Source organism: Zingiber officinale, chromosome 1B (genome assembly GCF_018446385.1).
Source record: "Zingiber officinale cultivar Zhangliang chromosome 1B, Zo_v1.1, whole genome shotgun sequence".
NCBI lineage: Eukaryota > Viridiplantae > Streptophyta > Magnoliopsida > Zingiberales > Zingiberaceae > Zingiber > Zingiber officinale.
This window is the reverse complement of record NC_055986.1, coordinates 111,818,775-111,845,161: the sequence shown is the minus strand read 5'-3', so window position 1 is coordinate 111,845,161 and position 26,387 is coordinate 111,818,775. Positions and strand designations below refer to the sequence as shown.

General features: G+C 40.4%; 1 protein-coding gene across 1 annotated transcript; it reads left to right on the top strand.

Moving 5' to 3' along the window:
• Positions 1-284: 284 nt before the first annotated feature.
• LOC122041031 (uncharacterized protein DDB_G0287625-like) lies at positions 285-26,159 on the top strand. The gene is made up of 2 exons (XM_042600566.1): positions 285-498; positions 25,486-26,159. The coding sequence occupies exons 1-2, from the start codon at positions 285-287 to the stop codon at positions 26,157-26,159; spliced, it is 888 nt and encodes a 295-aa protein (XP_042456500.1).
• The last annotated feature ends 228 nt before the right edge of the window (positions 26,160-26,387 follow it).

Below are 26,387 nucleotides of genomic sequence, written 5' to 3'. Positions count from 1 at the left end.
TGGGGTAGTATAAGTAGTGGAAGACCCGAGAGGTCAGCGGGATGTTGTGCACTTTAAATAACACGACTACACCACATATCAAGCGGAAGGAATTGAGGATGAGCTGAGCGAGCGGGATTCGAAAAAAATTACACACTTCAGTTATGAACGGATGGAGGGGAAACTGGAGATCGGCCACTAACTGGTCTCGAAAGAAACAAATAGTGTCGGTCGGCGAGTTGTGTGGCCGATCGGATGGTCCGGCCAGGACAAGCTCGTGGTCGGGCGGGAGGTCAAAAGCGTTGATGAGGTGTGTCGCGTCGCTCGCATCAAACCTGGTCTCCATGGTGATATACCAGAGACCAGGAGCCGGGTCGACTGGATGGGAGGAACTGGCCATAATTGGAAAACAGAAGCGGGGGGAGTTGCTGAGGGAATTGCCGAAAAAACAAAGCGGAGGACCACTGGACAAAACGACGGTGCACCAGAAAATGCTAAAAGGCGAGAAAGGAATGTTAGGTTCGTTCGTACTCGGCTAGAGAGGGGGGTGTGAATAGCCGCCCCAAATTCTCGCGTTCTTCCTACAGTTAGGGTTAGTCGCAGCGGAAATACAAGGAAGAAACTAAGGAGAAGAAAAACAAACCGATGTAACGAGGTTCGGAGATGAACTCCTACTCCTCGGCGTGTCCGTAAGGTGGACGAAGCCTACCAATCCATCGGTGGATGAGTCCCCGGAGAACCGGCTAAATATGAGCTCCTTATGGGTGGAGAAACCTCGCCACAACTACTTCTTGCAACAGCAAGATAAGAAGTACAAATACAAGAGAAGCAAGAAGTAAATACACAGCAAATGTAAACAGCCCTTGCCTTCTTGTCAACTGTTGACGCCAACCACAGCAGCAGCTCAGTCGGAGTCCCAGCTGAAGGAAGAAGCTCACGCGAAGCTTTCGAAGAAGAGCTCAACAAAGCTCAAGCACCAGTCTGTAGCAGAAGAGAAGAGGAAGAATCTTTTCACGGAAGATGCCCTCGTCTCCTTTATACCTGAAGAAGAAAAAAAAAAACTAGCCGTTGCGTTGCAACGGCTAGAACCCTGATCGGTCTGCGGACCGATCAGACCGATCGGTCCCTCGGTCGATCTACGAAACCTTCATGCGTACTACGTCGATCGGTCAGGACCGATCGAACCTGGATCGGTCCACGCACCGATCCCAACTCTTGAAGCTCTTCCTTCCGCGACATCGTCTCCCGATCGGTCGCCACGACCGATCGAGGAAGCTCTGATCGGTCCACGCACCGATCAGCGCCTTCTCGCGCCATCGATCACCTTCGATCGGTGCTCGATCGATCAGATACCGATCAGTAGCACACTGATCGGTTACTGATCGGTCACCAGACCGATCAGATAACTAGTGACTTGGTTTTTGCCCAAACCAAGTCCCAAGCCTTCCAAACCAACATTTGGTCAACCTCGACCTGTTGGTACTTCATTCCTAGCATCTGGTCACTCCCTTGACCTGCTAGAATTCCCCGCCAAGTGTCCGGTCAATCCCTTTGACCTACTTGGACTTTCCTCAACACCAGATGTCCGATCATCCCTGATCCATCTGGATTTTCCCTTGCCTGGCTTCACTCACCCGGACTTTCACCTGGCTTCACTCACCAGGATTTCCACACTGCCTAACATCCCAGTTAGGACTTTCTCACTGCCTGGCTTCACTCACCAGGACTTTCCAACTGCCTAACATCCCAGTTAGGACTTTCCCTCGTGCCAAGCTCCCTGCTTGGACTTCTCCGTGCCAAGTCTCCATACTTGGACTTTTCCAGTGCCAAGTCTCCATACTTGGACTTTTCCCGTGCCAAGTCTCCACACTTGGACTTTTCGCGTGCCAAGCTCCCTGCTTGGACTTTTCCAGTGCCAAGTTCCCTGCTTGGACTTTTTCCGTTGCCAAGTCTCCATACTTGGACTCTTTCCCGAATCAGGTCAACCAGGTCAACCTTGACCTACGGTTGCACCAATAATCTCCCAAACATCTATTCTTGTCCCATATCAAGAATACAACTCTTCCACGAGTGTCAAACATCAAAATACAACTCAACTAGGTCAACCTTGACCTAAGGTTGCACCAACAATCTTCCTAAGTCAAACATCAAAATACAACTCGAGTCAGGTCAACTCGAGTCAGGTCAACCTTGACCTAAGGTTGCACCAACAATCTCCCCCTTTTTGATGTTTGACAAAACCATAATCAAGTTAGGTTAATCCGATAACCTAACTTAGGTTTCCCAATGTTCTTCAATGTTTAATCCGATAACCTAACTTAGGTTTCCTAATGTTCTTCCTTGAACATTATCTAGAACATTCTCCCATTCTCCAACACTCTCCCCCTTTTTGACACACATCAAAAAGAGAGAATCAAGGTCAAGAGTTTCCTCCTAATGAAAGTCTCATACCTTTCATTGAAACTCTTAATTTCCCCCTTGATACTAAACTCAACAATCAACTTAGTGACAATCCTATGTCACTAATCCTCAAAAGTCTTAAGGAGTAAAAACTCCCCCTAAGAGTCAACTCCCCTTGACAATTAGGTAAAAACTCCCCCTAAAGGTCCCTTGACCATTGCACCAACAATGTCTTGGAGAGTTTCAAACCTTTAGAAACCCGAAACTCAACTCCCAAAAACTGAAATTTCAGACACCTGCTGAAAATCAGAAACTGGCACGCACTGATCGGTCCTCAGACCGATCAAAAGCCCCCTGGATCGGTCCCCAGACCGATCCATGCTTCATTGATCGCACTGGATCGTCACTGATCGGTCACCAGACCGATCAGGCCTTCACCAGATCGCACCAAGCTCTCTGGATCGGTCTGCAGACCGATCCATGCTTCACTGGATCGGTCCGCAGACCGATCAGGACTTCCCTGGATCGGTCCCCAGACCGATCCAGACTCTGACAGGAGATTTCTGAAATTTCCTTCCCGAAATTCAGAAACTCCTAGAAAATTCCAGAAAATTCAAAAAATTATGAAATTTTGAGGATACATTCCTCATAACATATACTATCATGGAAAAATAGTTTTCTATGAAAATAACTTCCATTTTTCAATCTTGATACAAAGTTCAAAAACTTTGAAATAGTTCAAGTTTAACTCAACTTTGTATCACAATGTTCAATGATGAATGCAATCACTAAGATGACTTCATCAAGGTTTTCCAAATCAATTTCAAAATGATTTTAAACCTTTTAATTTAGGACCATAATCTTAGGGCTAAATGTACATGACTTGTACACAAGTTTTCCCTATGATCCTCCATTTCTTGAATTAGGCTCATCTAGGTACAAGAACTATGCACCTTGATCCTAATTCATGATCCTAATATCTCACACACATCTAAAGTGTATCAAACACATCCATGGCAATTTTGATGTGAGATATGAGTTTAGGTATCTTAGACTAAGGTCTCATGCATTTTTTAAACACAAATTTGATCTCAATATCAAAATGTGTTTTTCATCCTTAAATCAATTCAATTGATTATTAATGCAAGAGATGATGACATGGCATAAAATGGTATCATAAATGAAAACATGTGCCAATGTCATGATGTCATGGCATAAAGTTTGAAACTTAAATAAACATGACATAAAAACTAGCCTAAGCATTATCATGACATTTCAAATGATAATAAAACTAAACATGATGTCATGACATGTGAGGGCAAACAATCATGGTAAGATTTAGCATAAATAAATATACCTAGATTACCTATCTAAGTATCCTTAACCACTTGGCTAACTTCAAATTTAATCCTAGATTGCCCCAAAATGCCAAAATCCTAATTTTGACACTTCTTGAACTCTAGATTAATTCATGCCACTTAAAGATCAAATTTATCCTCAAAACTTGGCATGTTTCATTTTTCCTCGAGAGTTCTCTAGATTTTCCCAAATTGTGCCAATTGAGATTAAAAATGAAATTTCCAATCTTTTGGCACATTTAACTCTTCAAAGGAGTAAATGATAATTCCATTTCATTTTCAAAAGTTCTCAAAACCTTGAAAATGCTCCTTGAGTGTCAATTTCCTCAAAGTTGGGTTAACTACCCTTCTAATCGGAGTTGACACTCTCTACCCCATCTATGGGGTAAAGAAGATGCTCCTAGGAACCCAATACCTATTAGAGCTCATTGGGTTCACTAAATATTCACTAGGGATAACTTCCCTAGCAACCCTCCTAATGACCCTCTTAGGCTTTAAAGCCTTGATCATTTGGGTCTCATCAAGGTCAACTATAGGGGTGACTCCCCTTGTGACCTTGGTAATGGTTTTCCTAGCCCTAGGTTTTGTTCCATAATCGAATGAAACATTATGATAAGTGGGCTTGACCAATTGGGACTTAGGTTTGTGACCCAAACCTTTCTTGTCCTTGGACTTGGGTTTTTGACCCCTAGACCCTAGAGTCAAATCCTTAAGAGCCTTTTCTAGAGAGTCAAGTCTTGACCTCAAGACTTGATTTTCTTTCTCTAATACCTCAAGTTTTGATTTATCATTTTTCTTTGAGGTATTCCTAGGCATGTGTCTAGATGATTTGGGATTTCTATCTAGATTTTCCTTAGCCTTAGATAAGTTAATTCTAGGGTTAGCATTTCTAGAATTGTTCTTATCTAGGCTAACATGCTTGGCTCCTAAGCACATGTATCGATTTCTAGTGTTAACATGCTTATCATTATTGACAATGGCAATAAGACTACTAGCATGCATCCTACTAGAATTGCAAGAATGAGCTTTAAATGTTACCTTAGGGTTTGCCTTAGCTTCCCCTTTACATGTGTTTGGCCTCTTGTCCTTGTGAGGTTGCCTCCCCCTTGGACATTGACTCCTATAGTGTCCCCGTTGCTTGCATTGGAAGCACACCACGTGCTTCTTGCTCTTGCATGTCGGGACTCCAGCTTCCTTGACCTTTGGTGCCGGTGGAGTCTTTCTAACCCTCTTTGGACACTTACTCTTGTAGTGCCCAAACTTCCTACACTCAAAACACATTATGTGTAATTTGCTTGAAATCACAGTGTTTGAGTTACCTAGGGTTGTTGATGTAGATGAGCTTTCTTCTTCATCCCTTCCGGAGGTAGATGCCTCTTCTTGCTCGGATCTTGAACAAGAGCTCTCCTCCTCTTCTTCCTTGGATGTTGAGTAGCCCTCAACTCCCAATTCGCTTCCTCCATGATGTGAGCTACTTGGCTCACTAGGCTCCTCTTCATGGAATTTTGCCAAATTATTCCACAATTCCTTGGCGTTGTTGTACCTATCTATCTTGCACAAAACATTATTAGGTAAAGCAAATTCAATAATTTTTGTTACCTCGTCATTGATTTCGGATTGTCGGATTTGCTCTTTCGTCCACTCCTTCTTCTTGATAGGTTTTCCTTCCTCATCCATCGGAGGGGAAAACCCTTCTTGTACACAAAACCAATTTAACATATTAGTCCTAAGAAAATACATCATCCTTACCTTCCAATATGTGAAGTTGTCGTGAGACTCGTAGAAGGGTTGAATCGTGACATCTTCTCCATAGAGATCCATCTCTAGCCCGTGCTCCCCCGGGTGTTGATCCGTCGAAGAGCGGCCTCGCTCTGATACCACTTGTTAGGTTCGTTCGTACTCGGCTAGAGAGGGGGGTGTGAATAGACGCCCCAAATTCTCGCGTTCTTCCTACAGTTAGGGTTAGTCGCAGCGGAAATACAAGGAAGAAACTAAGGAGAAGAAAAGCAAGCCGATGTAACGAGGTTCGGAGATGAACTCCTACTCCTCGGCATGTCAGTAAGGTGGACGAAGCCTACCAATCTGTCGGTGGATGAGTCCCCGGAGAACCGGCTAAATATGAGCTCCTTATGGGTGGAGAAACCTCGCCACAACTACTTCTTGCAACAGCAAGATAAGAAGTACAAATACAAGAGAAGCAAGAAGTAAATACACAGCAAATGTAAACATCCCTTGCCTTCTTGTCGACTGTTGAAGAAGCAACAGCCAACCACAGGCTCAGTCGGAGTCCCAGCCGAAGGAAGAATCTCACGCGAAGCTTAAGAAGAGCTCAACAAAGCTCAAGCACGACAGCACTTAGCAGAAGAGAAGAGGAAGAATCTTTTCACAGAAGATGCCCTCGTCTCCTTTATACCGAAGAAGAAACAATGAAAAAACTAGCGTTGCGTTGCAGCAGCTAGAACCTGATCGATCGTGGACCGATCAAGCCTACCGATCCGTGCGGACCGATCAAACCTGCGATCGGTCCCCGCATCGATCCGCTGCACAAAACCTTCGTACAGATCGATGCGTGGACCGATCAGTCCTGGATCGGTCCACGCACCAATCCCAACTCTTGGCTTTGAAGCTCTTCCTTCCGCGACATCGTCTCGATCGGTCGCCACGACCGATCGAGGAAGCTCTGATCGGTCCACGGCCGATCAGGCGTCTTTCTCGCGGCTATCGATCACCTTCTGATCGGTCCACAGACCGATCCATCAGGGTGTTTCTTGATCGGTCACCAGACCGATCAGATAACTAGTGACTTGGTTTTTGCCCAAACCAAGTCCCAAGCCTTCCAAACCAACATTTGGTCAACCTCGACATGTTGGTACTTCATTCCTAGCATCTGGTCACTCCCTTGACCTGCTAGAATTCCCCGCCAAGTGTCCGGTCAATCCCTTTGACCTACTTGGACTTTCCTCAACACCAGATGTCCGATCATCCCTGATCCATCTGGATTTTCCCTTGCCTGGCTTCACTCACCCGGACTTTCACCTGGCTTCACTCACCAGGATTTCCACACTGCCTAACATCCCAGTTAGGACTTTCTCACTGCCTGGCTTCACTCACCAGGACTTTCCACCTGCCTAACATCCCAGTTAGGACTTTCCCTCGTGCCAAGCTCCCTGCTTGGACTTCTCCGTGCCAAGTCTCCATACTTGGACTTTTCCAGTGCGAAGTCTCCATACTTGGACTTTTCCCGTGCCAAGTCTCCACACTTGGACTTTTCGCGTGCCAAGCTTCCTTCTTGGACTTTTCCAGTGCTAAGTTCCCTGCTTGGACTTTTTCCGTTGCCAAGTCTCCATACTTGGACTCTTTCCCGAATCAGATCAACCTTGACCTACGGTTGCACCAATAATCTCCCAAACATCTATTCCCGTCCCATATCAAGAATACAACTCTTCCACGAGTGTCAAACATCAAAATACAACTCAACTAGGTCAACCTTGACCTAAGGTTGCACCAACAATCTTCCTAAGTCAAACATCAAAATACAACTCGAGTCAGGTCAACTCGAGTCAGGTCAACCAGGTCAACCTTGACCTAAGGTTGCTAACAAGGAAGACGACGGAACTGAACTCAAAGCTTACAGGAGAATGAAGCGCTGGAGGAGAGAGTCGGGGATTGTCGGAGCACTGAGCGCAAACAATCGCTGGAGCACTGAACACAGACAATGGCCGGAGCACTAGAACACGAAGGCAGCAGTGATGGAGCAGACGTCGGCGAGGCAACTTTATAAAGATGGGCGTGGCCGATCGGGGTGGTCCGATCTAGGTCACAGGAATCAGAGCGCACATCCGACCATTGAATTCGAACCGTTAAATGTCACATCAGTAGCTGCCACCTTGGACGTACGACAACTGCGCTAAAGACATGTGGCGTCACCCCATAGGACAACATTTAATGAGCGCGTGCCCGACCTTAATGAAAGTGATTTGCATGCATCACGAGGAGATTTGGACGGCGTCAGCAATAGCTGACCGGCCCGCGCCCCTGCGACAGCGGCGGGAAAAGTATCCAAAATAGCCAAGTGTAAAGGCACGAGTCGCCGACCGGGGGAGAAAGATCAGTCCTACGGAGACCGAGCTGGATCCAACTCGTCTATTAGCCGACCAGCCCACCAACCCACCACTCAACAGGCTATTCATCCAATTAGTCGGACTTTCAGCCTCCTTCGACTAGACTTGAAGGGAAGGCATGTGATCCGGTGGTAAAGGGGGGCCCGCCTAGCTGGAGGTAGAGGTGGTCAACTCCCGGCAGACATTCAACCAGGCGAGTTACCTTCCTGATCAACTGGAGGAACAACCGACTCGACATTTCTACAGCTCGGTCTGACGCCGAGTTTCCGACGCTCATAGGGCAAAACGGGAAGAAACGGAAGCTGAGCGGCCATCACGAAAGCCGAGTGGCTGTCCCGCTTAGCTAATAGTGGACACGACATTCGGCCAAGCGGGCATCCGCTTGGACGGCGTTAGCCGACGTGGCCTTTGCTCGGCCCAAGAAAGGCGCTAGCCGAGCGGTTCCTCCGCTCGGCTCGGTAAATAACAGAGAGAGCAGGTGGCGAGATGTTCCTGGGAACCAGTGTCGCCGACAAGAGGCATGGCTAGCGGCCTGGTCAGACAGAGAATCGTATGGTGGAAGCTTCCACTATCACATCAGAGATATGCTCGTGCTATTAAGGTAGGGTGTCGGACATGCTTTTCTGACACGCCCATTCCAGGTATGCTTTGAGGAGCGTGCACGCTTGGGGAAGCGTGCACGCGCCCCTGGGGAGCTCTATATAAGGACTCCCAGACTTCGACGGAGGTATGCACATATATATACTGTAGCTACAGTTCTTGTTGCTTCTTGGTTCTACTCCTTTTTCGTCGGAGATCTTACTTGAGCGTCGGAGGGTCATCGCCGGGGAACCCCTGCCCGGCTCGGCGTTGTGTTTGCAGGTCCACGTCAGCAGGAGCCTTGCGCCTTCAGAGTCCTCAGCCCGTCAACAGGAGCTAGCGCCACGTCCCCAGCGACCATCGACTCGGCTCTCAGACAGGATCAGTTGCCATTAGTATTTTTATTTCTTTAATATTTTTCATTCCAAATTTTTTAAGTAATTCTTTGATATATTTTTATTGGTAAATATAATTTCTTTCATTTGTTTATTTAATTTATAATCGTAAGAAATAAGTTAGTTTACCTAATAGGCTCATTTCAAATTCCTGTTCCATTAAAGTTATAAAATCTTGTAAAAATTCTGATTTGGTTGAACTAAAGATTATGTCATCTACATATACTTGAGCTATAAAGATATCTTATTTAATTGATTTTGCAAATAAAGTTGAATCAATTTGACCTTAGTTGAATCCTTTGGAAATTAGATAGGAGGTCAACTTTTTATACCAATTGAAGACCATACAAGGCTTTCTTTAGTTTAAACACATGGTTAGGATGATCTATACTTTCAAACTCAAGTTGTTGACCTACATAAACTTCTTCTTTTATTAGCACATTTAAAAAGATGAATTTAACATCCATTTGATAAAGATTAAATCCTTTATAGGCTGTATAGCTAAGTAGTATTCTAATAGACTCAAGTCTAGCTACTGGAGCATATGTTTCATCATAGTTAAGTCTTTCTACTTGATTAAACCCTTTAACTACTAGTCTAGCCTCATTTCTAACAAATTCTCCATTTTCACTTAATTTATTTCTAAATATCCATTTTGTTTCTATTACCTTTTTATTATTAGATAATGGTACTAAGTCGCAAACTTCATTTTTTTCAAACTAGGCTAGTTCTTCATGCATGACTATGATCTAATCTGGGTCAAGTAGGGATTCTTTTACTGTTTTGGGTTTAATTTTAGAAATTAAAGATATTTGACTTAGATTTCTAAAAGATGATATAGTCTGAACTCTTAGGTCTGGATCACCTATAATTTGTTCAATTGGGTGGTCTAAGCTAACTCTTATTATTCTAGACTTAATTTGTGTTTGTTCATTTTCTTGTAGTTGATTTTGTTCAACATCATATTCGTCTATTAGATTTTCACTAGCCCCCCCTAGATCAGTGCTAGATCTAGTGAAATCAATTGGTTGGTATTGAGGTTGAGTTGAGTTAAACTCTTTAGTGTTAATAATTTCATGAAATTTTATATTGGTTGTTTCCTTAATTCTTAGAGTAGTTTTATTAAAAAATCTATATCCTCTACTGTTTAAGGAGTACCCTACAAAGATTTCATTTTCTACTTTTGATGTAAATTTTTTAAAATATTCTCTTGTGCTTAATATATAAACAGGACATCCAAATACCTTAAAGTATTTAATACTAGGTAATTTATTATAGTAAATTTCAAATGGAAATATCTTGGTACTTGGTATTCATTAAGCCTTGTTCTAGTGGCTTCTTGTAGAGTTCTATTTTTTTCCACTATGACGCTTTGTTGAGGTGTATTAAGACATGAGAATTCTTAATGGTACCCATTTTCTAAGTAAAATTTAGTAAACCTATGATTTTTAAATTTTACAACGTTATCACTCTTAATTCTTTTAATTTTTGATTCTCTTTCATTTTCAATTTGTTTACAAAAATTATTAAATATTTTATCTTTATTTTTTAAAAATTTTATCCAAGTGAATCTTAAGTAATCATCAATTATTACTAGATAGTATAAATTTCCATTAATAGATTTAATCCCATGCGAGTCAAATAAATCTAAGTGTAATAATTCAAGTGTTGAATTAGTTTGAATTTGATTAATTGGTTTGTGGGTTGATTTGATCTATTTTCCTTGTTGACAAGCATTACAAATTATTGAGTCTAAATTAGGTAGTTTTGGTAGTTCTCTAACTAAGTCATTTGTTGGTGATGTTTCTAAAGTTAGCGTGGGACATTCTCTTATGCTACAACCAGGTTTTATCTTTTTGTGTCAAGTAATACTTAAGTGAGGAGCTGACTAGGTTAATTGTGTTAGGGTTGAAATATGCTAGAAGGGGGGGGGGGGTGAATAGCTCATCGCGGTCTTCGTTGCTTGCTTCTTGGTGATGATATACAACGGAAATAACAAGAAACAAAAATACAACACTAACACAAGGATTTACTTGGTATCCACCTCAAGAAGAGGTGACTAATCTAAGGATCCACACACACAAGCACTCTCCACTATGAAAACACTCCTTTACGGTAACTACCGAAGGCGGAGAAGCCTTACAACACTCTCAGTACAAGAAGAAAGAAAGGGAAGCAAATACAAGTAAGATCTTACAAGATTTACAGCATAAACCCTAACCCTAGCTTCTTCTTCTTGTGTTGAGCACCTCTTGATCTTGGAAGGACAGCAATCCTTACTCCAAGAATGCTTCAAGAACTGGCGTGAGTCTCTATGGAGAAATCACTATGATCGCGTGAAGAGAAATCGAAGAGATACTGAGGAAATCGCTCGCCAACGACAATAACCTGCGCAATGGTCGGATCCTAATCGATTGAATTGCTCTCAATCAATTGGGGAGGCTTTGAATCGATCGGTCGATCAATTTAGAATGCCTCTGTGCTCTCTAGAATGAGCCAGAATCGATTGCCCGATCGATTCAAGGCTCTCCTACGATTTCCAGTCTCCCAATTGATCACCCGATCGATTGGAGGCTCCCAATCGATCGGCTGATTGATTGGGAAGGCTTTTGTGCGACGGCGATTCCCTCCCAATCGATCCACTGATCAATTGGGAGGAAGTGTTGTCGCGGGACTCACCCAATTGATCACCCGATCGCTTGGGCATGAGCCAATCGATCGGGTGATCGATTTGGCTCACTTGTGACTTGCCAAATCAAGTCCAAAGTCCCTAAAACCAACATTTGGTCAACCATGATCTGTTGAAACATCATGCCTAGCATCCGGTCACCCTCAACCTGCTAAGACTTCCTCACCAAGTGTCTGGTCAATCCCTTTGACCCACTTGGATTTTTTTCTCCTCGTGCCAAGTGTCCAGCCAACCTAGACCCACTTAGACTTACCAACACCAAGTGTCCGATCAGCCTTGACCCACCTAGATTTCTCGTGCCTGGCTTCACTCACCAGGACTTTAACTTCTGCCTAGCTTCACTCACTAGGACTTCCCATCTGTCTGGCTTCACTCACCAGGATTTTCACCTAGCTTCACTCATTAGGGTTTCCCATCTGCCTGGCTTCACTCACCAGGACTTTCACTTAGCTTCACTCACTAGAATTTCCCATCTGCCTGGCTTCACTCACTAGGACTTTCACTTAGCTTCACTCACTAGGGTTTCTCATCTGCCTGACTTTACTCACCAGGACTTTCATAGTCAAGTATCCGATCAACCCTTTGACCTACTTGACTCTTCTTCACTTCTAACAGGTAAACCCTACATTCTTCCCCTATTGGCACACATCAAAAAGAACTCTCTGTTGGTCCCTTTGGAGGCTGGCAAGAGGGGAGGGGTGAATTGCCCTACAAAAAATAAACCACAAACCTTTCTCGGATATTTAACTAATTTAAAAGAACTTGTAAAATATAAACAAAAGAGACTAATTAGAAACTAATTCAGACACAAAGGGTTTATTTGGTTTGCAATCAGAGGATTGCTAATCTAAGGCAAAGATGACACACTATTGATTCTCCTCTTGGCGGAGTAGCCTCTTACAGCGTTGAAAGCACAGACAGAAAAGTAAAGCACACAGAAGTTGATTACAAGTGAGATAAAAGATCTGTGTAAACCAGTGCTATATTTATAGCACCGGTCGGAGCGCCCCGATGGGTTCTGGGAGCCCTGGGGGGGATAAAACTTTATCCCCCAACGTTCAGATCGCGTTAGAATCGATCTGGTCAAAATCTTCATTCCGGGTGCCCGGAAGGGTTCCGGGCGCCCCGGGCTGCTCCGGGCGCCCGGAATGGTTCCGAGCGCCCCGAGCCTTAAAGTCAACAGAAGTTGATTTTTTCACATCCGGTTCAGCTCGTCTCGGTCCGGGTCTTGTTTGCTCCGGTTCCGCTAGCTTGGGTGATCTCGGCCATCCGGAATAGGCCTCACCCGAACCCAAGTTCCGGCCTTCTCCTCGAGCAACCTTCATTCCCGGTTTCTCGTCCCTCGAATGTCGTGCACGTTCTTCTCGTCCACCGGTGTACTCTTCCGCGATCACCTCGTCCCTCGGACGCACCGAGCCCGTCGGCTCTCTCCCCGTGTCGTCCTTCTCGCTAGTCACGTCTTTCGCTCGACTTCCTGTGTTCCTAAGCTCCTGCACACTTAGACACAAGGGTTAGACAAAATAGGACCTAACTTAACTTGTTTGATCACATCAAAACACCTTGGGGTTCCAACAATCTCTCCCTTTCTGATGTGAGCAACCCAAGTTAAGATAGGGTAAACAAATGCAATAAAAATAATTAATTTGCAAATAAGTCTAAAGATTTTTCAATTTTAAAATGTACCTCCCCCTAGACTTAACATTGTTCTTCCCCTTTGATCACATAAAAAATGGGATTCTTTTTAACAAGTCTAGAATTCTTTTAAATATACAAATAAGTCCAGAATTCTTTTTATTAATTTGAGAATATTTTCAAAAGTTTTTGCAAAAATGTCTAAGTAAAGATACTTTTCAGAATTGTTCTTTCGAAAAAACAATTAAGTAAAAAAAAATTAAGTAAAATATTTTTCAGAAAAAAAAATCATAAGTGTTAAAAAAATTTCTTAAAATTTAAGTTTGAAACTTATTTCAACATTTCCTTAAAAAAGTTTCCATAAGTAAAAAAAAAATCTAAGGCAATTTTTATAAAATTTTTTTTATAAGGCAATATTTTTAAAAAAATTCTAAGTAAAAAAAAAATTTCAAAACAAATTAAATAACCCTTTAAAGTATATTTGCAACAGAAACATTTTCTAAGTTAAACAAAATTTTCAAAACAAATGTTTAACAACTTTTAAGCATTATTTAATTCTAACTTTAATACTTTTTCCAGAAAGTTGATTAAACATTTGATTTCAGTATTTTGGCTTCCAGGTCGTGGCGAGGCACTAGGCCTTCTTGGTTATTGGAGCAACAACCACTTCCTTAGACAAAGCCTCATAAAGAAATTATCTGTTTAACTTTCTTGCTGAAAAATGCTAAGTTTAATTTAAAATTTAAGTTAAACATGTTTTCGGAACCCAATAGAGGTTCCTACCTACAGGGTTAATTAAATATTTTCTAGGTACATAGGCCTTTGACATTTTTCTAATTTGATTTTAGTGAAACCTATAATACCAGTTTAGTCCTCTATAATTTTTAAAAGCAGAACCATTTTAACCGTTGGACTTTTTCAACCTTACTATTTCTTATTTTAATTTATTATTTTCAAATTTTATTTTATTAAACTCTTCTATTAAACAAGATTTTGCCAAAGTTCTTTTTATTTCCAAAATTTTATTTTTTAATTTTGGTATTTTCATTTTCTAATTTATACATGGATTTAGCCATTGACTTAATACCAAAGTAAAGTTGATCAGGGGTAAGAGGCATACCTCACTTACCATATCAGACTTGAAGCCTGAATCTCCCCCTGCTTCGCTACTTTCATTTGAGGTCACTCCCCCTTCATCGATGCTGGGTTCTGATATACTTTGTCCTTCGTAGCTTGCCATCAGTGCTATCCCGACATATTCTTGAGTCTCGAACTCAGATGAAGAAGTGTCGTCCCAAGTAGTTTTTAGGTTCTTGTATTTCTTGGGAATCTTGCCTTTGTCCTTTTTTAGTTCTGGGCAATCTTCTTTTAGGTGTCCTTTCTTTTGATACTGGTAGCAACACATCCTTCTTCTATTTCTTGGATTCTTTTTATTCTGCATTTCTTTAAATTTATTAGATCTAAAAAACTTTTTAAAGTTTCTTACCATGTATGCTTCCTGATCATCTTCTGAGTCTGATTAGGGTTCATCCCTTTTGGTTGCGTTTAGTGCGATCATCTGACTTGATTCCTTTGTTGTTCCTGCACACCTGGTTTCATTTAATTCAAGAGTGGAGAACAATTCTTCTAAAGTACTTACCTCCAGGTCTTTCGACATATAGTAGGCGTCGACGATTGATGTCCATTCTGAAGTTCTTGGAAACGCGTTGAGTGCGTAGTGTATTATGTCCCGATTTGTTATTGTTTCTCCGAGGTTCTCGAGACCAGTAATTAATTCTTTTACCTTTGCGTGTAGATTGGCTACCTTCTCACCTTTTTCCAGACGGATGTTCATCAGCTTGTTCCGGAGGATGTCTCTTCTAGCGAGCTTCGCTTCGGACGTGCCTTCGTGGAGTTCCAGGAACTTCTCCCAGAGTTCTTTAGCAGATGAATAGATTTCGATACGGTTGACCTCTTGAGGAGGCAACACGCTCAGTAGGTGATATTCCGCATGGCTGTTCGCTACAGACTCATTCTGCTCCTTCTTTGTCCAATGGCTCTCTTCTTTTTCTTCTCCATCTTGATTTGTCGGAGCTAAAAAACCATACTTCATAATAAACCGAATTTCAAAATCAATTTTTAGGAATACCTCCATACGACGCTTCTAGTATGTGAAGTCCCCCTCGAATTTTGGTGGAATAATGCTTGGTCCGACCATCTCGTTGCTTCGATCAGCGGTTAGTCCTCCTGAAGCGCCTTGCTCTGATACCACTTGTTGGTCCCTTTGGAGGCCGACAAGAGGGGAGGGGTGAATTGCCCTACAAAAAATAAACCACAAACCTTTCTCGGATATTCAACTAATTTAAAAGAACTTGTAAAAAATAAACAAAAGAGACTAATTAGAAACTAATTCAGACACAGAGGGTTTACTTGGTTTACAATCAGAGGATTGCTAATCTAAGGCAAAGATGGCGCACTATCTGATTCTCCTCTTGGCGGAGTAGCCTCTTACAGCGTTGAAAGTACAGACAGAAAAGTAAAGCCCACAGAAGTTGATTACAAGTGAGATAAAAGATATGTGCAAATCAGTGCTATATTTATAGCACTGGTCGGGGGGCCTCGAAGGGTTCCGGGAGCCCTGGGGGGATAAAACTTTATCCCCCAACGTTCAGATCGCGTTAGAATCGATCTGGTCAAAATCTTCATTCCGGGCGCCCGGGCTGCTCCGGGTGCCCGGAATGGTTCCGGGCGCCCCGAGCCTTAGAGTCAACAGAAGTTGACTTTTTTTTGTCTCTGGTTCAGCTCATCTCGGTTTGGGTCTTGTTCGCTCCGGCTCCGCTAGCTTGGGTGATCTCGGCCATCCGGAATAGGGCTCACCCGAACCCAAGTTCCAACCTTCTCCTCGAGCAGCCTTCCTTCCCGGTTTCTCGTCTCTCGAACGCCGCACACGTTCTTCTCGTCCATCGGTGTACTCTTCCACGGTCACCTCGTCCCTCGGACGCACCGAGCACGTCGGTTCTCTCCCCGTGCCGTCCTTCTCGCTAGCTGCGTCTTCCGCTCGACTTCCTGTGTTCCTAAGCTCCTGCACACTTAGACACAAGGGTTAGACAAAACATGACCTAACTTAACTTGTTTGATCACATCAAAACACCTTGGGGTTCCAACACTCTCCCCCTGAAGAGTTACCCACCGTTGTTCACAACTTCTCTCGTTATTCACAACACCATAATGAAGGTCTCATACCCTTCATTATATTCAACACTCACCCTTGAGCGTTAACTAATCCAATAATGAAGGTCCCATATCCTTCACTATATTAAATGCTCACCTTGGAGCATTACTCCACGTTATGATGCTCATCCTAGAGCATCCATAACCCCACAATGAAGATATCTACTCTCCATTATTTTTCAATGCTCAACCTTGAGCATTGTTTTTCTTAAACGAAGGTTTAACCACCTTCAAAGATTTCGAAAAATAAGTTCCATGTCCTTAAAGAGTAACTCCCCCTAAAGACATGCTTCAAACTTCTGTCATTGCACCAACAATAACTTGGAATCCCCAAATCTTTAGGAAACCCAAATTTATAAGTTTTGAGGTTCAAAAATCCAATAGTGAAACTAAACCTCAACCTAAACTTCTACTTAGTCTTCCTTAACCAATCCATCCTTGTTTTCATCATGAAAACTCTCCCTAAATATATACAAATGTGTGTTGAGGGGCTAGGAATGGTTACATGGATGGAAAATGGTTTAACTCACTGAAAGCAGGCTTTCCCAACCAAAATTAGCGCTTCAATCGATTGAAGTTGAGTCTCAATCGATTGAAACAGGTTCAATCAATCCATGGATCGATTCAGCCACTGTGAATCGATCGGAGAATCGATCCAGCGAGCTTCTGCTCACGAAAACAACCCTCTCAATCGATCACTCGATCGATTGAGGCACTCCAATCGATCATGTGATCGATTGAAGCTCTGATTTCTTGAAATTTAATTTTAGTGAAGTTCAGAAACTCCCTAAAAATTCTACAAAATTCTAAAAATCATGAAAATTCATGTAAACATTACTTAGGGTATATACTATCAAGGAAAAATAGTTTTCTAAGAAAATACTTCCTATTTTCAAAGATTGACACAAACTTAAAAACTTGTAAAAACTTTAGTGTTTTCTTCTAGTTTGTGTCTAACTTTTCAATGATGATTACTATCAAAAGATAGTCTTCACCAAGGTTTTCCAAAAGTATCTTAAAAATATTTTCAAAATCAATTTTTAACCATGTTCTTTGGGCTCAATGCACATGACTTGTATATTCGCTTTCCCAATGATTGGAAAACACATAACTATGTGTTTTGATAAACATAAAACTCAAAGAATGCACTAAATCAACTTCTTGAGTTTTGTTCATCATCCTAACATCTCACTTGTATCTAATGTGCACTAAAATACATACAAGTCACCTTATAGGTCTTTGTGAGATGTAAAGTTTGGTTTTTCCCTAAACTAGGGATCATGCATATCTACCTAGACATTTTGAGATTATGAAGATCCACCTAGGATGTTACTTGATAGTAAATGTCATTATCCTTAATTGCAAGGAATTAAAAATAATACATGAGGTGTTATAGCATACATCAAAATAAATAATTTTCTAAAGAAAATTTGCTATAACTACATGATGTATGAATGACATGACTGTTGGTGCGGTTAGCACTAACGATTTAACCCAGGTTTTGATGAATGACAAATATGTTAAGTTAGTTTTGTTGTTGTCTGACACTTTGATCGAGTGTGCAGGAGAAGTCCAGACAGGTCGACGGGCTGACCGGATGTCTGGCACGAAGTCCAGCTAGGTCGACGGGCTGACCGGATAGCTGGCGAGAAGTCCAAGCGGGTCGACGGGCTGACCGGACACTTGACGAGAAGTCCAGACGGGTCGACGGGCTGACCGGACGTCTGACATGTAAGTGAGGTAAGTCACTGGAGGGGAGTGACTGCGAGGACGCGTTCCCGGGAAGGGAACATTAGGCGTCGATCCGGCTTAGATCCATTTCGGATATCTAAGTCGAGATCGTGACTAGATTCCAGTCTTGGAAAGACGGAATCTAAGTCATACTATTTGTGCTAATTCTTACTATGATAAAATGTGCTAACAATCTGTGTTGCAGGATATATATTGCCTCGGACTAACTTTGTTTTGCAGGAAAAAGGAGTTTTCTTGAACAAGGTGGTCCAGGCGCCCGGAGGGGATCCGGGCGCCCGGAAGTCAAATTATATCCAAACCAAGCCGTCACCACGTGGAGCATCTCGATTTGAGCAGCGACGTCACATTCCAGGCGCCCGGAAGGAATCCAGGCGCCCGGAACAGCATATAAAAGAAGCCCCAGGCAGGAGCTTCAGACAATCAATCAATCTGAGAACTCTTCTACTGCTGGTCTTGCTGCTCGACGTTCAGTGTGATGCCAACAAAGCTCCGACAAAGTGCTCCTTCGGTTTCTTTATTTCCTTGTCGGTATTGCTTTATTTTCACCAGCAGTTCTTGTGTTCATTTTTGTAACTATATTCGAATTGTTAGTGATTGCCCAACGAAAGTGGTCAAGGACCACGGGCCTTCGAGTAGAAGTCGTCACAGGCTCCGAACGAAGTAAAAAACATTTGTGTCTATTTTACTTTTCCGCTGCGTTTATACTCTAAGTTTTCGAATCGATATTCACCCCCCCTCTATCGAATCTAATGGTCCCACAATGACATGATATTTTGTTTGTTTTTCATAATAAGCATGAATGTAAAAATGTGATTCCATGGCATGTGATGGGCAAATAATCATAGCAAATTTACATAAATAAAATATACCTAGATTACCTATCTAAGTATCCTTAAACCTTAGCTAATTTAAAATTAACTCCTAGATTGCCCATTTTTTCTTAAGAGAATGTCAAAACCTAACTTGACATTTCTTTTGTTCTTTCCTTTTTGTGCCAATGAAAATTAAGTTAAATTTATCAAATTTTGACACATTTTACTCTTCCAAAGAGTAAATGATAATCCACATCATTTTCAAAGGTTAATAATAACCTTGAAAATGCTCTCCGAGTGTCAATTTCATCAAGGTTGGATTAACTACCTTTCCAATTAGAGTTGACACTCTCTAACCCATCTAAGGGGTAGAGAAAATGCTCCTAGGAACCCAAAACCTATTGGTGCTCCTTGGATGTTCTAGATACTCACTAGGGATAACTTCTCTAGATACTTTTCTAGTGACCTTGTTAGACTTCTTAGAAACCTTGATCACTTTCTCTAGGTCAAATCTAGGGATTGCCTCCCTCGTGACCTTCTTAGTAACTTTCTTTGACTTCTTAGAAGTCTTAGTCACATTTATCGTTGCAAAGATACTCCTAGGGATAGCTTCCCTTGTATCTTTGATTTGACCTCTAGACCTAAGGTTGATTCCATAGCCATATGGAACCCTATGATAAGAAGGCACATCCTTCTTGATTTTAGATTTGTATCCCAAACTCCTATGACCATTGGATGACCCTTGTTATTTTCCTAGACCTAGTTTATACTCATTTTGCCCTTTTAGGATATTTTCCATCCTTTTTAGGGTCTTTTCCATTTTATCAAGCCTCGACCTCAAGGATTGATTTTCTTTCCATAAATCCCTAGATTTTGGTTCTTCATTTAATCCTTGAGCATTTTTATTTCTAGACTTATAACTATGGTCCTTAGTGTTCTTGTCTAGGTTTTTATCTACCTTCCTAACCCTAGGTGTGGTAGTCTTAGCATGATAGGCAACATAATTTTCCTTAATACTATCATGCTTTCCATTTTTATGGTAAATAGCATTAAAGTGATATAAATTAGAATTAGCATGCTTTTTACCATGATTCAAAGGGATTGACTCAATAAATGATACCTTAGGTTTTACCTTGGAGGCTCCCCCTTGACTTGTGTTTCCTCCTTTTGCTTTGATCTCTTTCTTCCTCTTTGGACATTGACTCCGATAATATCCTTTTTGATGATACAAGAAGCACACAATGTGCTCCTTGCTCTTCTTTGTTGTGGGGGCAGTCTCCTTGGGCTTATCCTTGTCCATTTATGCCACTTGGCCCTTCTTCTTGGTCAATTTAGGGCACTTACTCTTGTAGTGTTTATGTTCCCTACACTCAAAACATATAATATGATTTTTATTTTTAATTGAAACATTTTTACCTTCACATGTAGGGGTGGCACATGATCCTCCATTCAATGTCTCTTGATCTTTGGAGGATGCATCATCTTCTTCTCCACTTGACCCGGATATAGAAGCTTCTCCTTCTTCTTGATCCGATGTCACCAAAGGTTGCTCCCCCTCAATCCTAGAGGTGGAGGCTTCTTCATCTTCATCTTGTACATGAAACAAAGAGTATGCTCCCTCTTTGCCCTTTTCGTTGAATTCCTTTGAAGATGAAGCTTCTTGGACTTTTTCTTCGGAAGTTGAGCATCTATCAACTTTGGAGTCCTCTTCCTCTTGATCTTGATCCAATGAGTCACCCTCTTTGGATTCTTCTTGATTTGGTACAGTGGAGGGGATCTCATGAATCTTTGCCAATTTGCTCCAAAGCTCCTTGGCATCCTTGAATTCTCCAATTTGAGCCAAAATATTGCTTGGCAATAAATTGACCAATAGCTTGGCCACTTTGTCATTTGCCTTACTCCTTTGAATTTGCTCTTGGCTCCACTTGCTCCTCTTGAGAGTTTTTCCCTTTGAATTTGTTGGAGCTTCAAAACCTTCCATTAGAGCAGGACTTTCAAAACTTTAGCTTCACTCACTAGGGTTTCCCATCTGTCTGGCTTCACTCACCAGAACTTTCATAGTCAAGTATCTGATCAACCCTTTGACTTACTTAACTCTTTTTCACTTCTAACTGGTCAACCTTGACCGAAGGGGAATTGCACCAGCAATCTCCCCAAATGGACGATTACACCTGCAATCTCCATGTATTATCAAACATCAAAACTCAAACATTAAAACATCAAGACTCAAGCTTGAGCCAACTCAAGCCTAGTCAACCTGGTCAACATTGACCCAGAGAATATTGCACCAACAAATTGTATAAATATTATTATTCCGAAGTCCTTTTAATTTTATTGTAGGGTCTTTCATATGTTTAATTAAGCATTCAGTGGATGTAAACCTGATCTTATATTTTGAGTCACACAATTAACTAACATTGAATAAGTTAAATATAAAATTTTCAATAAGGAGTACTTTATCAATAATGAAATCGGATTCTAATTCATTGTTACCTATTTCAATTACCTTCAGTTTGCCATTATTTCCAAAGTCAACTGTTTCTAGTCTTTTGAAGGTTAACTTTATGAACATTGTTTGATCCCTGGTCATGTGTCGAGAGCAACCACTGTCCAATATTCATTTAGATTTCTAAAAATTAGGAGAAACAAACTTTTAGCTTAAGTGTGAACTCGATTATAGTTTAAATTTGATTTATTTTAATTTAATTCAATTTATTTTAATTTAATTCAATTTATTTTAATTTAATTTATTATTTTTTTTATTTTACTTTATTCATCTCACCATTCTAAATTTTTAAATAAAAGGATCCTATAATTTTGTGAGATGAGCTAAGTTGAATTTCAGAATTTGGTTTAACTTGTGTTAAATTCAAGTTTAGTTTTAGGTCCAACAAATATGTATTGTTTAAATAAACTTCTAAGCTGTGGTAAGTCACCTGGACATCATTAGAGTAACCACGCATTCGAAATTTTTTAAATAATCCTATCCACTGAACTTAGTATAAATCTTTGGTCTCACCAGTTAGGATTAGTAAGAAGCAGCTTCAGTTAGTTTCACTAAGTCAAATGCACCAGGTCGAAATAATATCTTCTTAGACATACATAAAAAGAGTTTTCCTAACCTATTATCATCCAAAACTTCTCCAGTACTGTTTGTCAGGTTAAACTTTTGTTCTTATTTAAGCTAGTCCTAATTACCCAGCCGAGTAAATAATTATTTGGGAGGTGCCAACTAATTTGATGCCTCCCACTGAATTATTGAATTTTGGATTTAGGTTTTAGGTTTGTGTCGATATGTTTTATAGTTATAGTAAACTTGATTGTAATTTGAATTTAAATTAACTTTGTAGTTATTTTATTTAAATTTATTTTTTCTATTTGAGTTTGAATTGTTTGATTTCATTTTACATTTTCGGTTTGGGTTTGAATTAATAGGTTTAGTTGAATTTGGTTTTAGGTAATGAATTTCAGTTTTAGGTACATAAAATCTATTGAGTCTTACTTGCGTGGTTAGAGACATTTTTGGAACCAAAGTTTTAGTTTGTTTCTTGTTTTGGTTTATAAGTGATATAAAAGTTTTATTTGTTGAGCTGGACTTGTATCCAAGCCCGGATTTATTATATACAACTCGTTAAGATCCAAGTATCATGTCTAGGTACTTGGATCTAATTGTAAATTTTTCTAACAATTCTCTTAGATTAGTTATTTCAATTTTCAATTTAGCATTTTCTTCCTCGTCTTTTGACTTGAGTTGAGTTAGTGTTTTCTGTTTGGGAGTTAAATTGTTCCTTAAGGTGTTGATTTTTCTTAAGGAGTGTGTTATTTTAATTTTTAGATTTTATTAATTTTTTATTTAGGCATGCAATTATTTAAAAAATTTAGCAGTTAAGATAGACGATACCTCGTTTACCTCGTTTGAACCTTCAGAAATGAGTGCAGACTCGTGGCTTGATTCGTATTTAGACTCATCATCTTGTTCCGTCTCACTTTCTGATTCTAGTCCGGTTGCCATCAGCCCGAGGTAGTTGCGATGCTTTCAATCTTTGATGACCGATTCTTCATCCCAAGTCATCTTTTCTTCTTCCTGCATTTCGATGTTATGTAATTTATCTAGAGGTGAATCTTTTTTAGTTACCTTTGCATTGTTTGTTTCTTCATGTAACTCGATGAGTTTATCTCAAAGGTCCTTTGCATTTTTGAAAGGTCCAACCCGGTTCAACTCTTCCTTCGTCAACCCGCATTGGAGGGTGTTTAGGGCTTTATTGTCTATCTGAGCATTCTTCTTTATTTCCGGGTTCCAATCCTTGGGTTCGAGTGGTTTGTCGGCGTTGTCCGTCGAGATCGTGTAGCCTTTGCGGATGCTGAACTACTAATTGATGTTTGTCTTCAGGTAGATCTCTATCATCTTCTTCCAATAAGGGAAGTCGTTACCATTGAAGAGAGGAGGATGATCAGTGTTATAACCTTCGATTTGTGACATTTTCGGATCTCACAAAATCACGAATGAAAAGAGAATCCCAAGACTTGGTCTTGGATTAGTAGCGTTGGAAGATTAAAAAGGAATACATAGTTAATTCAAAGAGGTGACTGACACTAATTTAAACTAACTACAGTAAAGAAGCGAAAAATGGAAAAAATGAGAATTTTTTAATAAAAAAATTTTGGAAGGAAAAAATGAAAGGCTTAAAAAATGATATATAATTTTTTCTTTCAAAAAGGAACCCCCTACTTGATTGGTAGTTTCACCAATTCAGAGAGGTCTCACTTTGATACCACTTGTAGGACTATAAATACGCTAGAGGGGGAGGGGTGAATAACGTTTTTCACTTTTTCAGAAATCAAGAGTATGCAGCGGAAAAGAATAGAGACGAAAAATGAACGCTAACGTAGGTGGTTTTACTTGGTTTGGAGTCTTTGACGACTTCTACTCCAAGTCACGCACTCGCTGAATGCTTTCATTAGGCAATCACTATAATCACGAAACAATTACAAAATTTAAGTACAATTGCAAAAATTAAATTATACCGATAATACAACTTTGAAAACTTGAGCGAATGTTGTCAGTGTAGCTTTTAGGTATCCTGGAGATCTTTTCGAAGCAGTGAGTGAGTACAAAAGTTATAGCAATTGATCTCCTGAAGTTGCTGGTCGAATGCCCTTATATAGGCTCATTTTGGGCACTTGGAACCCCTCCGGATGCTTGGACCTCTGCTGATGTGGCAATCTCTCGTTGAAATTTAATCAGTCAAATTTATCCACTTTCGAGCACCCAAACCCCCTTCGGGCACTTGGACTGTTGACATGAGTTTGGCTAGTCGTTGCGCTCCAACTCAACTTTAGGATAACTTTTCTGGTCTGGGCGCTTGGACCAGCCCTAGGCGCCCGACCTCCCGGGTGCCTGACAAGCCGCCCGGGTGAAGCTAGTCCGAGCGCCCGAATCCCTTCTGGGCGAAGCTAGTCCGGGCGCCCGAATCCCTTCCGGGCACCCAGACACAATTTTTTCAGTATTTCTTCCCTACAAAAAAATGTTTGTTGGGATTAGGATACAGTTTGAACTTTAGTAGTAATTTTGTTCGTATCTACTATGACACTATGTATTATGGTTGTGGACATCTCAGGAATGGTTTTATTGTGTTAGATTGTGTAAGACAAATGTTTAACTATTATGTTGATTATTGTGTTTCATTAAACGTTTGTTCATCTAGTAACACAAATGTGGATGCTTATACTTGGCATATATGCTAGATTAGGTCACATCGGACAAGAAAGGATGAATCGGCTAATAAAAGTAGGACTATTAGGTTCTCTTTCTAAAGTTGATTTTTCTAATTGTGAGCATTGTCTTGTTGGTAAAATGACACAAAAACCATTTGGAAAAACAATTAGAGTATAATTTTCATTACAATTGATTTATTCATATATATGTAGTCTAATGAGTGTAAGGGCTAGACATGGATCCTCTTACTTTATTACATTTATAGATGATTTCACTCGTTATGTTCATGTCTATTTGATTTCACATAAATCTGAAGCATTGGAATGTTTTAGACGCTATGTCAATGAAGTGGAAAATCAAATGGATAAGACAATAAATGTGAATATCTATCAGATCAATTTAAGGATCTGTGTAATAAAAAGGGTATAATTAGACAATTGACTGTTCCTTACACTCCTCGGCAAAATGGTGTTAGTGAGAGAAGGAATATAACATTGTTAGATATGATAAGGTCCATGATGGCATAAGCTAATTTGTCTATTTCCTTTTGGGAAGATGCTTTATTAGCCGCGGGGTATATCCTGAACAAGGTGTCTTCAAAGTCAGTTCCTTCAACGCCATATGAACTTTTGACTGGTAGACAATCGGACCTGAGTAACCTTAGACCTTGAGGATCATATGCTTATATTTATGATTATGCAAGTAAATATAGAAAGTTGGGTCCTCGAGGAAAGAAATATATTTTTATCCGATACTCTGAGTATTCTAAGGGTTACATGTTCATTGGTGAACAAGTTGATGGAAGCATTATTGAGATTGATCACGAAATGTAAACTTTCTAGAGACTGATTTTCATAAGAGAGGTGAAATTAAGGGGAATGAACCTTTATTTGAGTTATCCGATTCAGATAATAGGTTGTTGCCAAATGAGTCATCTAAAGCTCAAGTGGATGAGTTGTTGTTTGATTCTAGTGGGAGAGATCCTGATTATAATGATTCATCTGATCCCAGTAGGAGCAACCCTAATGGAAACAATTCTGATCATAATGATTCTTATGATTTGAGTAGGAGTAATCTTGATCATAATGATTCATCTGATCTGAGTAGGAGAAACCCTAATAGGAACAATCCTGATCATGATGATTCTTATGATTTGAGTAGGAGTAATCCTGATCATATTAATTCATCTAATCCTCAACTTTGGAAGAGTAATAGGAAAGGTATGCCTAAACATCATTATGAGATTGAAGGGCATACTTATATCATATCTTCAATTGATGAAGAAAAGCCTAAAAACATAGACGAAGCTCTATCTTGTCCTTTGAGGGACAAATGGATAAATGTAATGGAAGAAGAAATTGATTCAATGAAATCAAACAATGTTTGGAAACTAGTTGAAATTTCTCATGGTCATAAAGCTATTCGAAACAAATGGGTTCTCAATATTAAGCGAAAGGCTGATGGAACAATAGAGAGGTATAAGGCTCGACTAGTGGCAAAGGGTTATAATCAATAAGAGGGTATTGATTATGAAGCAACTTTTTCACCAGTAGTAAGATTTACTTCTATTGGTCTGTTGTTGGCCATAGTTGTTAATCTGGATTTAGAATTATATTAAATGGATGTTAAAACTATTTTTCTTAATGGAGAACTTGAGAAAAAAATCTACATGGAACAACTAGTAGGTTTTGTAATTAAAGGTCAAGAAAATAAAGTTTGTAAATTGAATAGATCAATTTATGAC

What these genes read in the sequence shown, in the direction of transcription:
- LOC122041031 (XM_042600566.1), top strand. Translation starts at nt 285, where the DNA reads ATGAGGTGTGTCGCGTCGCTCGCATCAAACCTGGTCTCCATGGTGATA. An exon ending in AGGCGAGAAAGGAATGTTAG is followed by an intron (nt 499 to 25,485) that starts GTTCGTTCGTAC and finishes TAAACTTTCTAG; the next exon opens with AGACTGATTTTCATAAGAGA.